The sequence below is a fragment of the Epinephelus lanceolatus genome, chromosome 3 (genome assembly GCF_041903045.1).
Source record: "Epinephelus lanceolatus isolate andai-2023 chromosome 3, ASM4190304v1, whole genome shotgun sequence".
NCBI classification, from domain to species: Eukaryota; Metazoa; Chordata; class Actinopteri; order Perciformes; family Serranidae; genus Epinephelus; species Epinephelus lanceolatus.
The window spans coordinates 19,463,005-19,477,467 of record NC_135736.1 but is presented as its reverse complement, the minus strand read 5'-3'; the positions used below and the strand labels follow the sequence as shown (position 1 = coordinate 19,477,467).

The following is a 14,463-nucleotide window of genomic DNA, read 5'->3' as shown; positions in this document are numbered from 1 at the left end:
ATTTCAGCACACTGAACTGCCAACTCTGTCAATACACCGATACACTGTGCTCTACCTCACCACACCACAGACTGTAGCCTATGGGTTATATCTGCTGCAGTAGTGGGCCAATCAAATGTTTCACTAAATTAAAGAAGCTAGCCTCCATTTTTGTCAGCAAGCAAAAATATATAATAAATAGTCCTTTTTTAAAGATGTGGGTACAAAACAGATCAAATGCAGGTATCATCTGACTGGACAAGTTTTGATATCACTTGGCACTGGAATATTTTGGTCGATAACCTGAAAGGTGTCGAGTGCCAACACTCAGCACCATTTGATAGTAAATGGAATATCTTTGGGTTTAGACTGATAGTCAGACAAAACAAGGTATTTTCAGCGGTGCCATGTAGATACTGATATTGTGAATGAAAGCAGGAGTAGCTGAGTCTGTGTGGAGCGAACGAGTCACAGTGTAAACTTCAGGCTGACGCACCACTCAAACATAATCCACCTGAGTGACTGAGTGAATGAGTGAGTGATCCATACAGCAACTCTCTGGCCATTACATGCACACATACACACTTGTGCATAGACACACATGCACAATCTCTCTCTCCCCCACACACTACCACCACCAGCACCGCTGTGTTATTCATTTACAGCATCCCTCCTAGTTGATGTGTATAGGAACGAATCAAGGGCAGATTCACGGTTTGTTTACTTCTCCAAAGTCTCAAATTCACACACAATCAGTGCCAACAACAAACTGGACTGAGACCACTGAGAGAGGAACTAGTCCACTCTGTCAATTACTATTCATATATTCTGAAATGAAAACAAATGAAATAAATTTTCAAGTTCTAGGTCATATCCACAACCCTCCTCTCATACCTGAAACATCTGAGACACGACATTACATTCAGACTGACTCTGAATGCACCACGCACACATTCATTGTAGCCTTGATGAGCAGAAAAAGTACTCTAAAATAAGACGGTGAGCAATATGACTTGAGGAGGGCTTACTATCTAACACATCACATCTATAAGTGTGCTCTCTTCTCTCACCCTCAGGCAGTCTGGCCATTACCCAGACTAGTCCTTGTACGCAAATGACCTTTTTTTCTTTTAATAATGAATGGATAGGTAACACAGACTGAGCACTGACTGCAGCATTATGAAATGAATATCATCAAGTTCTCCACTGGATCTTGGCCAGGTGTCTCTATCCGCCACGGTCAACCAGGAAATCAGAGTTAATTAAAATATCTGATTTTAGTTCGATGCTCCTGCCGATGTGGGAGCAGCAGACAACAGACCAAATTAGTGAGGACAGCAATGTTCACAGTCAGTCACCTCCACATATGGCTTCTGCTGGTTACAGTAGGGCCAAGGAGGTTTAAATAGACTGATGCAATTATCGCAGAGTCTGACATGATTAGAGACAGATCCTGCCGCAGGGTTTGTCTCTAATTAACGTGAGCACTCTTCCTCTCTTATGCAAATACTATCACTAAATGCAAGTGCTATTAAGGAAGCCTGTTGAGATGAGTGGAAAGGTTTAAACTTCTGTTGAAATACCTAGTTTTATTTGCTCCCAAAACCTAATTTAAATCATATTCATGTGCTTATTTAGTCAAGTCAGCAAGTTCTAAAATAACGGGCATTGACTTTAGGCCTGGCACACAGGGTTAATCTCTACGTTAAATAAAAGAAGGTAGTGTGAGGGGAAATAAATAATTGATAACATATGTCTTCCGTCGGTGCAGAACAGAATGTTCTCGCTGCAGCAGCACCAGAGGCTGAAGACTGAGCTGCACCACAAACACCAGGCTCACTTCTCTGGTGACCAACTCCATTTAAACTACCAAACTAAGACACACACTAAAACACACACACACACACACACACACACACACACACACACTGTCACTAGCAGTCTGGCCTTTAATAGAAGCCTGCACCACATATAAAAAATGTAACCTTTAAGCATAGAGAGTCATATTCTTTTTTTTTTAAAAAAAAAAAATATTATTAGGATTAATAGTATTATCATTGTCATTTTATGTATCCAAATATTGCATGATTCTCTTGAAATATTTTTTATATTTGTTTCTGTCTTTTGTTTTTAAGAATTTACACTGACGTACAGTGCAGGCAAGGTTCTGAAGGCCACATTTATCTAATCACCACATCTGTCAGAGTGCCAATTCACAGCTCCAGCTGCAACAAACGATTCTTTTCATTATTGTCTAAACTGCAAATTATTTTCTCATCAGGAAACTGGGGAAAATGCAACCCACGATATGAAGATTTCTCATTTTTATGCGTAAAAAATGCACAAAAGCAGTAAACACACATTAAAGGCCCTGGAGCCAGCAAAAATATTTGGCATTTCTGCTTCACTAATGACTCAAATGATTAATTGATTATCAAAATAGCCCATCAGTTGGTTGAACAATTGTACTGGCTTCACACAAACCAAAACAAAAGCACAAATAAAACTTAGGCACTCAATTTTGGATGATGCAAAAAAGAGTGATGTTGTGTAAATACACCAGCCCGTGACCCCCAGTTACTGGTCACCACATGGTAAACAAATATCAATATGCACAAGAACCTATTAATTTGTCAAAAAATAGCTAAAAAATGTGGAGGGAAAAAAGTAACCTACTTGTTTGCCATGTAATCAAACATAAGAGAATGTAACCTACACCATTAATATTTTTTCATATCAGTAAGGCTACTTTTAAACTTTTCCAACCATTAAAACCTGGATAAATTGATTTAATATATCCTCCACTGTACATCAGCCCGTTCAGACTCTGTACTCACAGCACACTGGTGGCCAGCGGGATGTCCGCCGCTGCTGGGGCCCTCTCCAGCCCGATGTTGGAGCAGTTGACGACGCAGGACGGCTGGGGCCCCGCCGGCGCGCAGCTGCAGTTAACGGGACAGGGGCTGCAAGTCCTGCCGCCGCCGTCCCCCTGCGGCCCGGAGCCCCATGCCTCCAGGCAGCAGAGCGCCACAAGCAGACTGGAAAAGAAGCTAAACCTCGGGACGCAGACGCCATGTTTTCGCTTGGATAAAGTCTGTCCATTTCCACAAGGCATAGCTCACTCACATCTCATCGCCTCTGATGGTGTAAGTCCTCTCAGTCTGGGAAGGAACTAAATACACAGGACAAAGGCAAACAAACGCGTCCCTTTTCACGGCTCTCATGTGAGGAGACAAATAAAGAAGAAGGGATGAACTTTTTGACACCGTTATCTCCCCCCTGCGTTTCCTCTTTTCTTCTGATCGGATCCCCTTCTTCTGTAAAATCTAACGGAGCCTCTCCAGAATCCTTCAGGGGAAAAAAAAAAAGTTTGGAGAACTTCCTCTCTCCTCCTCTTTCCACTCCATGCAGTTCCCTGAGCCGCCAGCTGGGACCTGGCACACTGCTTTGTCACCCCCAAAAGCCTCATAACACACTCAGCAACTTACAAATAAAACATCAACAATTAACAGCAAATATAAAATAAACATACAAAAAGTGTTCATATTAAATAAAGTTTGTTGATTTATTATTTGTAGTCATTTTTCATAATTGTGTTCAGTGTTGGATTCACCTGCCACTGACTGGGCCTAAAAGCAAAAACCAGCCTTCACATATCACATCACACATTTTAACTGAGGAATATGTGGCACATATGACTTAAGACTGGTGAGACAATTGTAGTATAGTGCAAGGGCCCTCTGACATTTAAGCTGACATTTCACAGTAGACCTATATAGCCACATATCCCCAACCATCTTGCACTTGATTGCAAACCAATTAAGTTCACAAAAACAACCTTTGTGTTACCCTGACTGAATATGGCCCAGGATACATGCTGGCATTGCTCAGTTGATAATCCAGCCTTGCTTAAGGTGCAAGGTTCAGCTTATTCAATAATTAAAAAAATGTTATCGAGGAGAAAGGGACCATTTTATATGTAGCTGCCCAAAGACTGTGGAATTTTGGATAGATGTTTGATGGGCAGTGCAGGAGATTTTTCCAATTCAGTTCATCCAAAAAGCACATAAAATATAACGCAGTGAACACATTATTATAGACACAAGCCAAAAGATGTGTAGCACTGACATGGAAAAGCACTCAGAGACCAAGTATTGGGTACTGGCTCAAGGAAATGTCTATGTGTTTCCCTCACCTCAAAATTACATACACAATCAAAGATAAACAAGAGTGGTTTGAATGTATATAATAATAATAATAATACATTTATTTTATAAGACACCTTTCATGGCACTCAAGGTTGCTGAACAACAATCAGAAAAAAAAAAAATACAGGTAATACAATAAAAAACACATCTAAAATACAACTGAAAAACAGTGCAGTTTGCAGCAGAACATTAAAAGACAGAGGAAACTAACACTCATACGCGTGCCTATACAGGTAGGTTTTGAGGTGGGATTTAAAAACTAAAATCGAGTCAGTGTTTCTGATGTCAGGGGATATATGGGGCCTGTTTGTAAGATATTTTAGTTGCAAATATTTAATCACAACCTCTGCATTAAAACTTATGTAAACTTGTTGTATGCAACGTAATTGTATTACACAGTAGGCAATGAAGGACTTGTATCAGTGTCTGACATAAAGAACCCTCAATGTCAATAATTGTTATTATTATTTTTACGTATTGTTGCTGTTTGTGTTCCTATTTACTTATTTTTGTATACATGTATGCAAGTGAGTGTGTCATAATTTTTCAATTGCATTGATTGTCACCGTGCATGTATTTATTTTAAAGTTTTAAAGAAAAGGCAGTAGCTACTTTTGTAAACATTCACACTTTTGGTTTTCTGAATGTTCTTCTCTTGTGGTATAATTTTGGAAACCTAATAAAAAGATTGTTTTCTAATCAACCAATGCTGATTACAGAGTATGGGAAATTAAATACCTGTGAAATTAAACAACAAAAAAACAACAAAAGTGAAATAGGCAGAGTTATGCTTAGGGCTCAAAAGTGAAATTCTGATGTTTCTCACAAGCTTCGTCCTCATAAAGCTGCTGGGTCTTATCTCTTTCCACAAGGTCTCCAGCATGCTTTTCTGGCTATGACCTACAATCCTCTGTGCAGTGGACGATACATCACATCAGCTGAGCTGCAGACAAATGACAGCTTAGGGACCTTGCATTTGCTGTGAGCCAATGGCTGTGAGTTGGGTGTGCTTGAAGGCAGGTGTGTCTGAGTGTTTTGCTCTCTCTGTACAGGTATGGTGAACGTGTAAGGTCTGTGTGAATACTGTCTAATTAGTGAAACTCCTGTCTCATCCTGGTTGTTCACTCTCTTTGAAGGCAAGGTGCCATTTTGGCTTCCTGAAGGTTGAGGTGTTACCAGCCTTGTTCATGGTGTGGCTCAAAGAGGACAGTACCGGGTGTGTTAAATTGTGGATGGACTGAAGAAGCAAGAGACCTGCACAGCGTGACCCTCAGCCTTCAAACTCCCCCTGCCTCTCCTGCTAAGTAGACAATGACACTGACTCTTATTTGTAGAGATTGGAGGACCTTGTGAGTATAGATTTGTTCTCCCTTCTGGGTTTTAATATTTACATAATATAGGCTTTTAATGTTTCATGTGATGTGGTCTTCTGCCCTTGCTGACACTTGGTTGTCAAATCAGAACCTGTAGTCCCACTGCAACGTATCGCAGTGGGTGTTACATTTTGAGGATTTTGATATGTCATCAACATGAAATGGATTGGTATATGAGTATAGATGAGTGTAGATGTTTTCCCCCTTCTGGGTTTTAATATTCATATGGTATTAGCTTTTAATGTTTCATGTGATGTGGTCTTCTGCCCTTGCTGACACTTGGTTGTCAAATCAGAACCTGTAGGCCCTGGGCAACGTATCGCAGTGGGTGTTACATTTTCATAATTTTGAAATCAATGAATGTATTGACTCACCCCATAGGTGAAAAAGTGCAGGATAAAATCACACTGAAGATGGTTTCATTCTACATGCAGTGTTTTCTACACTTACATGCAGTGCCTGCTCCCTGCCTGTCACTGTTGTGGCAGCTGTTCCTAATGAGTCACAGACACAATGGTTTTCAAAAATAAGACTTTTATGAATGTGTTGAGTGAAGAAGCACAGCAGTGGACGGACTGTGCACATTTGAAATAATGGTAAAAAAAAAAAAATAACAGCTATTCAACAATGCCATTTTCTATGGCTAGCTAACTTGAAGACTGGTACAAAATATATCGTTATTCCAACATGATTTCACCATGAATATTGATATCTTAATATTAGCTGACTTAATATAGATTGTGTCTGTCACTCTTTTTGTGGGAAAAAAAAATTCTTATGTTTTCTCTTCTGTGAATTGGGGGTTTGGACATTCATGTTGCTGCTAAGCTACTGGCTGACTAAATCGGCTTCAGTGAGAGCAGGAGGGGGGACTGGGAGCTTGAGCAGGCACTGTATCCGCATGGTCCTTGTTCATGCAGTTACCACATTTTGTTTTTTCATATAAACTTAGTTTTCAGACAGTAAAATGCCTCCTGTGTCCCCCTGTACATTATGGTCCTGTTCTAACCATGGATGGATTACTGAACAGGCCTATCGCGCACAGGCCAAGGGCCCTAATGAGTCAAAACGTCATTCAAATTAACATGTATTGACCAGGAGAAGACTCACAAAAAAAAAAAAGGACACGAAAAATTAACACAGAGAGACACAAAACCACAAAAAGCCTGAGCTATCAGTGTCTGTGTTTTATTATTTCTGCACAAGAAGAGCTATCTCTGGGTTGATGAAAGATGTACCCCCTAACCTCAGCCTCCAGTATGAATAGAAGGATTCTGAAATCAAAGTACAAAAATGCATGATTTTTTTAGGTGAAAGTATGAGATCAATATGGAGCAGCCACGCTACATTCCTACATCTTGAGGCGATGATATGACTGCTGCTGATATTGCCTTATTCACCCACAGAGAAGTGATTTTTTTCATCTCACTGAAGCGTAGAAATGACACCACTCTCCTGTGATTTGACTGTGAAATGACAGTTGTAAAAACTTCCTTGACATTCTAGAGACACTTCGACCCTCCCTCTCCTCCCTGCAGTATTTCCTGAAGCAGCGCTGGGCACGTGTTGGAGGTGTTTCCTGGGTATTTGACTTGGCCAGGGCCCATCCATCCTCCCTGCAGGCGTCGGCTGCTCTGTACAAAGAAAAGAAGAGTCCCACAATAACTCTTGCGCTCTCTTATCCTCATTGGCAGCATTTCAATCCAGAGTTCATACTTGAGAAGCAAAACGTGTCAAGTAAGGGGCAGATGGGCCAAATGTTTTAGGCCAAATTATCTAAATCAGTGGCAAACTCAGGCTCTCTGAGAGATGGGCGAAAAAATAAAAGTGGCATCACCTGCGTAAGGTGAGGCACCAGAGTGCAGAAAGTTTTCTAGCATGTAAACAGCCTGTATGGCAGTGCATAATGTTATTTAATTTAAGGGCACCCACAGGGCACTTCATTACATTTTTGTCACTGGATGAGCAGGGTGCCCCACGAGGGCACATCTTATCTTGAGTCCTGACTAGCTCCTGAACCCTGGGTGTTGAAGTTACAGAGCCAATTCATGCCGAAAGCTTTCTTATACTTTAACAGTGAACAGGGTGAGTGGGGGATTACACAAAGGTCGAGACAATCCATGTCAAATTTAATTGAATGACCTGTAATTACAGTCAGAGCCACAAAGGGTTTCACAAGCCCATTTTATACAAAGGCACAAAATGACCATCATCACAGTCAAGCACAGAGGAAATGTGAGGGTAAATTGTAGACTCCTGAGCCAGTACTTTGACTTGATTATTACATGTTCAGGTTAATTAGCTTTTGTTGAATCAAATAATTTGGTGTTCTGCAAATCATGTTATTATTTTACAAAATTTTGCTTTTTAATGACTTGATGATTTTGAACATCTTACAACATACAGTACACAGTCTTGATAAATATTTGTAGTGAACATTATTGTAGTGAATATTACAGCATAAATCATATTATACATTTCTGCATGTAACACTACTTTATATGGCAAAATGTAGCACAATGCACATATCTGTATATTTTTTACACACATACAGACTCAACACAGTGAACATATTTATATTCTTAATTTCTTAAACACTAGTGTTAAACATTGTAGCATTATGCACATTTATTTCTATATAACTTTATTTTTTATTACTTTATATTTACATACCTCTTTTACATACTCTTATTCTTACTGCTTATAATTCTCTACTCTTTACATCGGAGCAAATGTATCACAATTTACCCTTGGGGATCAATAAAAGATTTCTGATTCTTATTTTTGGTGGTTCTCTAAGGCTGTATTTAGGCTAACATTAGCATGCCAACATGCTAACAACAACAATAATAATAATAATAATAATAATAATAATAATAATAATAATAACATTCTGATGTTAAACAGGTATATCTTTGGTAGTGCGTATTGTTAATAATGTTTGATGCAGGTATGCATTCACCATCTTCCAGTAATTTTGTGTGCTAGCATGCTAACATTTGCCAATTAGCGATCAACACAAAATACAGCTGAGGCTAATGGGCTAAGCTAATAGTTTATTTTACAGGTCCAGAATTTAATAGTAATTTCTGAAAAAGTTCCCAAGAAAGGCGGCACAGTGGTGTGGTGGTTAGCACTGTCGCCTCACAGCAAGAGGGTTGCCGGTTCGATCCCGGGTGTGGGAGCCCTTCTGTGCGGAGTTTGCATGTTCTCCCCGTGTCAGCGTGGGTTCTATCCGGGCACTCCGGCTTCCTCCCACAGTCCAAAGACATGCAGATTGGGGACTAGGTTAACTGGTGACTCTAAATTGTCCGTAGGTGTGAATGTGCGTGTGAATGGTTGGCTGTCTCTATGTGTCAGCCCTGAGATAGTCTGGCGACCTGTCCGGGGTGTACCCTGCCTCTCGCCCAATGTCAGCTGGGATAGGCTCAGCCCCCCCTCGACCCTCAAGAGGATGAAGTGGTTAGAAGATGAATGAATGAATGAGTTCCCAAGAAAGTAATATGTAATTTGGCACAAATTATGAGGCAAATACAATTTTCTCAAAACAGCTTTTATTGCTTAGTTGGTTGAGTTGGTTTTCAGGAGGAATTTTTTAATGAACTTCATATTTTATATTAGAAACCTTCATATATGTTGAATGCTTTCTTGTTGGCAAACCTTTAATATTCACTCTTAAATGTTCATCTGATCTGATGTGGACTCACAAAAAGACTATAGACTTTAGAATAATAATTAATACAATTATGGAATTGGAATTGTCTGGAAGTGGGCTAGTGGTTATCATTGTACCTCACAGAAAGAGGGTTCCTGGTTTGAAACTGGGGTGGGGTTTACATGTTCTCCCTGTCTCAGTGTGGTCTTCCTCCCACGTGACTCTAAATTGTCCGCAGGTGTGAATGGTTGTCTGTCTTTATGTGTCAGCCCTGCAAAAGTATAGCAACCTGTCTAAGGTGTACCTTGGCTCCAGCCCCCCTGTGACCCTCAACAGGATAGTGATTACAGAAAATGAATGAATATTTTAAAGTGTAACAATTGAAAACTGTCTCAGTTTCTCATGTATCTATTCACAAATGATGTTCTCCTTTCCAGGAACATTTCTTTCAATTTACAGATACATATCAACTGTTTTCTAGGAACTTATGTTGAAGCCTGTATCCGCGGCTGGCTCAGAGCTGACAGAAACCCACAGGCACAAATCAAGACGGCAAGAGTAAGGCCAAAATCTTTAATCCAATAAACAGGCAGAGGTCAACAGCAGGTAGACAAACACAGAAGACAAACTCAAGCAGGCAAGGGGGAAGTAATGAATAGGAGTCCGGGAAAACAAAGGTGGGATCAGACAGATAAATACAAGGAATGCTGGAGAACTTAGCAAAAAATTGAAATGGCAGAGAACTAGTGGTAGTGAGCTAATGTATGTACTGCTGGGGTAATCGGGGAAATGGGAAGCAGGTGGGCTATAGGGAGGAGCAGGTCAGGTGGTGGAGCTGGCGGAAAGGGGTTATCAGAGGGAAGGTGGGTGTGGTTCAGTCTGAAATGACAAATTCTGTGTGTTATACCCATACTACTGTACTGTTTAGTATAACAGAAAAAGATTAAGTATGTCCCAGTGCATAGTATGTCAAATGTAGTGTGCCAAAACTGATGACAGCTTGACAGCTCATTGTCAGCTGTCAGATACTGCAAAGAGGGATGATGGCGCATTCAAGTCAGTCAACACAATAAGTTACTGATGTTTTAATTTTTGTGTTTATTTTCACCATATTCTTTGTATAGTATCAGGATATGGATCGTGGCCACCCTGCCTGTGTACTTAGTCCATCCTGGCCATATACATATAACAGTGAGTCATGTAGACACTGGGTTGATTTGTACTTTTTGGCTGACCATTACAGACCAGTTGAGCTGCCCTGCTGAACCACTTCATCCACATGCATGAAATGTATTATTTTGTATTTGTCTGGCCTGGACTGGTCCAGTCTGGGAAGGTAAAATGAGCTTGGCTCCTGTTTGGTTATGGGGAGGGTCCTCCAGCCCGGCCAGGAAAACAGCACTTACTGAGGCCTCTGTCTGTGTTATTGTAGGGCTACAGGAAGAGAGGGGGGGAAGGAGGGGGCGACTGGATGAGTAGAGAAAGCAGAAGGAGAGGGTGAGGGAGACGGAAGCACATCGTAGAGAGGAATGAAGAATTGTTGTCGAAGGCTGAAGGACAGGGTATTGATGGGAAGATGACAGAGACCAGGAGAGGATAAGAAGATGATGACATCTCCTGTAGAAAGGAGGTGATCCATGACTGAAAACAGAGATGAAATGCACCTCAATGAAAAGAAAATTGTTTCTGTGATCTTTTTCTCCTCAGCTTTGATTACACCTGTTGAAACGCTTTTCATTTCCCCTCGAGCCAGTGGTTCCCAGCTTTGGGGCCTAAGACCCCTATAGGCCACTGGATGAATCTCGCGCAAGCAACTACGTACAGTTAGTACCTGTAGTACAAATTTGAGGTCAACTTTTAATGCAACTTTATACTTCTACTCTGCTACATTCAAGGAAAGTATTGTACTTTTTACTCCACCACAAGACTCAAGATTTCACATTTGAAACATGTAATCAGTTTGTAAAATATGATGCAGCCCCAAAGGTGAAACTATCCAAAAACATTCATTTTCTTTTTCTTTGGAGCCTATCCCAGCTGACATTGGACGAGAGGCAGGGTACACCTTGGACAGGTCACCAGACTATCACAGGGTTGACACACAGAGACAGACAACCATTCGCACTCACATTAACACCTACAGAAAATTTAGGGTCACCAATTAACCTGCATGTCTTTGGACTGTGGGAGGAAGCTGGAGTACCTGGAGAAAACCCACACTGACACGGGGGGAACATGCAAACAGAAGGGCTCCTCCACCGTGGGTTTGAACCAGGATCCCTCTTGATGTGAGGCAACAGTGCTAACCACTGCACCACCACCACAGTGCTATACTACCTACGCTATCTAAATAGCAGACAGTAGTTAAAATGAACATCAACCTTAAGTGGTATTATTTCTATTACTTTTATATGCATACTTCTTACTGATATAGTGAAACTGAAAAATCATTGCAAACGGTTGAAAAACTAAATTAAAATCTGGAGGTGGAAGAAGTAGTCAGATCTTTTACTTGACTAAAAGCGGCAAAACCACACTGTAGAAATACTTTAATACAAGTGAAAGTCCCACATTTAAAATTTTACTTCAGTAAATGTAGGTAAGTATTTGTAAAATAAAATGTACTTAAATGCAAAAAGTACACATCATCATAAGGTTGCAGCTGGCAAACTTGGGGCTTTTTTATATGCTGCTGGGTAGCTTGTAAATTTCTTGGAGGGATATATAAAGTCTCATTTCTTATCAGCTCCACCTCCACCTGTAAGAAGATCTAATTGTAGTTTGTCCTTGGGTAGAACAATGCTCTTCATTATCCAGTCTCCATCTGTGATGAGTGTATGCTATTTATACCTTATATGTAGGCTTACTGTGTGTGATAGGGTTTTTTGTCGAGTTTCTTTCTTTTCTGCTTCACTGTTGCTGCTGTGGGCGTGTAAATCCTACTGAGGCATTAGATACTGAGTGTCCAAATATGTAGAAAAAAAAATAGTATATGATGAGAAGCAGAGCAATACAATTAATGTAAAACTATTCATTCATTCATTCATCTTCTAACCGCTTCATCCTCTTGAGGGTCGCGGGGGGGGGGGGGGGGGGGCTGGAGCCTATCCCAGCTGACATCGGGCGAGAGGCAGGGTACACCCTGGACAGGTCGCCAGACTATAGCAGGGCTGACACATAGAGACAGACAATCTGCATGTCTTTGGACTGTGGGAGGAAGCCGGAGTGCCCGGAGAGAACCCACGCTGACGAACCGGCAACCCTCTTGCTGTGAGGCGAGAGTGCTAACCACCACACCACCGTGCCGCCCATGTAAAACTATTACTTTAGTCATTTGTGCGTTGAATCAGTTTGCACATTTGATGACTTTGTGGTGGTGCTGAGCTGTATTATGTTAAACTGTGTTTAAAATAATACAAATACCATGAATATAATGTAATCCAGATTAAGACTGTAAAAACATGTAGTACAAACAACATATACAACACCTGGACTGGAATAAAGAATAAGGTTAACATACTGATGGACGGCATATACTTTTTTCCTATATACTTGCATTCTTCTTTGCCAAATCTAAAAGCTTGTTCCTCCAAATTTACAACATGCAAGCTGTGATTTGCAGCAAAAGGTACTTTTCTCTGGGCTTTATTTCCCTTTTCATTCTTTTATTAAAGGTGCTTTTAGCTACTGTGGACCTGCACTCTGGGATGGTTTGCCCAATGAGCTTCAATCTATAAGTGCTGCATCTACATTTAAAGCTAAGCCCAAAACCTTCCTTACCTTGGAGATAAAAGAAAAATGCCACTTACTGAGTTTGCCAGAGACACAGATCAATCTGGAGAGCTAACGTTATATTTGTGACCGTGAAATTACATCTGCAGTTCTCAGTTCTCTGGCTTGCATACTGCAAAACTGGATCGGATGTAGTAGAACATCTTGGTATTTTTAGCATACTGCATTTGACATACTATGTATTGGGACATACTAAATCCTTTTCTGGCATGCTATATAGTGTGGTAGCATGGGGATTGGAACGTGCAGCTTGTGTGTATGTATAAACCTTGTGTTTTTTCAGACCTGTTAACGGTAGTGTGAGTGTGTGTTTGGGTATTATGGGTATGTATTCATATGTTTTTTTTCATTGTTATGCCATAGCATGGCATTTACTCTTTTTACGTTCTTTTTTGATACACAAAAGTAAAGCACATTGGGGTTGTGCTCTATAAATAAAGCTGCCTTGCCTGAACTTGCCTTCATTTTGGCATGTTTCACTAATCACCTCAAATACCATGCTTGCTTGAAAATGTGAGAGCCCTGTAGAACCTGCCATTCACTTGTCAGAGGTAATGGCAACATTTGTAGAAGTAGTAATGATGCTGGCAATAACTGCAAACTGTGTGTAAGAAGTGCTCACAGATCATTTTGGCGAAATGGGCTTGCAGCCTTTATATCTTTCAGTTACTTTGAGGAAAGAGGGGCTTTTTGCTATCGCCAGCACTGAAGTTACAAAGAGCTAGCAGTTTACAATAATGAGTTAAAAAAATTTTTAGCAGGACTTTATTTTGGAGTACCCGAGTCTCCATTTTTTCTGATAATTTATTTGATGTTAGGTTGCTGGGAACACAAACATGACTTGCAGCTCTTGTCCTGAATTTACTGGGTTTAATTACTTCATATATATCACTGTATTTTCTCTTGGTTTTGCTTTTTAGAAAGAGAGATAACAATAGAAACAGAGAGAGAGAGAGAGAGAGAGAGAGAGAGAGAGAGAGTTCATTTTATTGCCTCCATGCTGGCAGAGGCGTAAAAATGCCGAAGGCAACGTCGGTCCCATTCTCATGAATGTGAAATCTCTGGAATGCCTGGAGGTAAATTCTTCAAATTTGGCACATTTGAACTGAAGGATGAACTGATTAGATTCTGAAGGTCATAAACGTGTTTTTGACCATATCTCAAAAACGTATGCTAATCGTGACAAGATTTCACACAAATGTCTAGTCATGTATTATATATAACATGTATTATATTCAAAGGGTCAAAGGTCAGCTTCACTGTGACATAATAATGTTCTATAATAATGTTATTCAACACCATAACTCAGGAACAGGAGGGGAGACATTTGGTCAGATACTGAACTTATCTGTTGTATTTTAATAAAGCCTGGAGAATTATTTGTGCTGTCAAGGAATCTACATCTACAGTCATCTCAACTTCCCCACTGTTTTTTAAAGTGTCACCGTAAATAGCA

The 14,463-nt window shown here is 40.4% G+C and overlaps 1 protein-coding gene across 1 annotated transcript in view; it reads right to left on the bottom strand.

Moving 5' to 3' along the window:
- Nucleotides 1–3,347, bottom strand: part of pkd1a (polycystic kidney disease 1a) — a 93,979-nt gene extending 90,632 nt beyond the window's left edge. Inside the window, exon 1 of the mRNA XM_033623395.2 lies at nucleotides 2,817–3,347. Coding sequence (XP_033479286.2) covers nucleotides 2,817–3,094 — 278 coding nt within the window. The 5' untranslated portion in view covers nucleotides 3,095–3,347. The remainder of the gene's footprint in view (nucleotides 1–2,816) is intronic.
- Nucleotides 3,348–14,463: the final 11,116 nt, after the last annotated feature.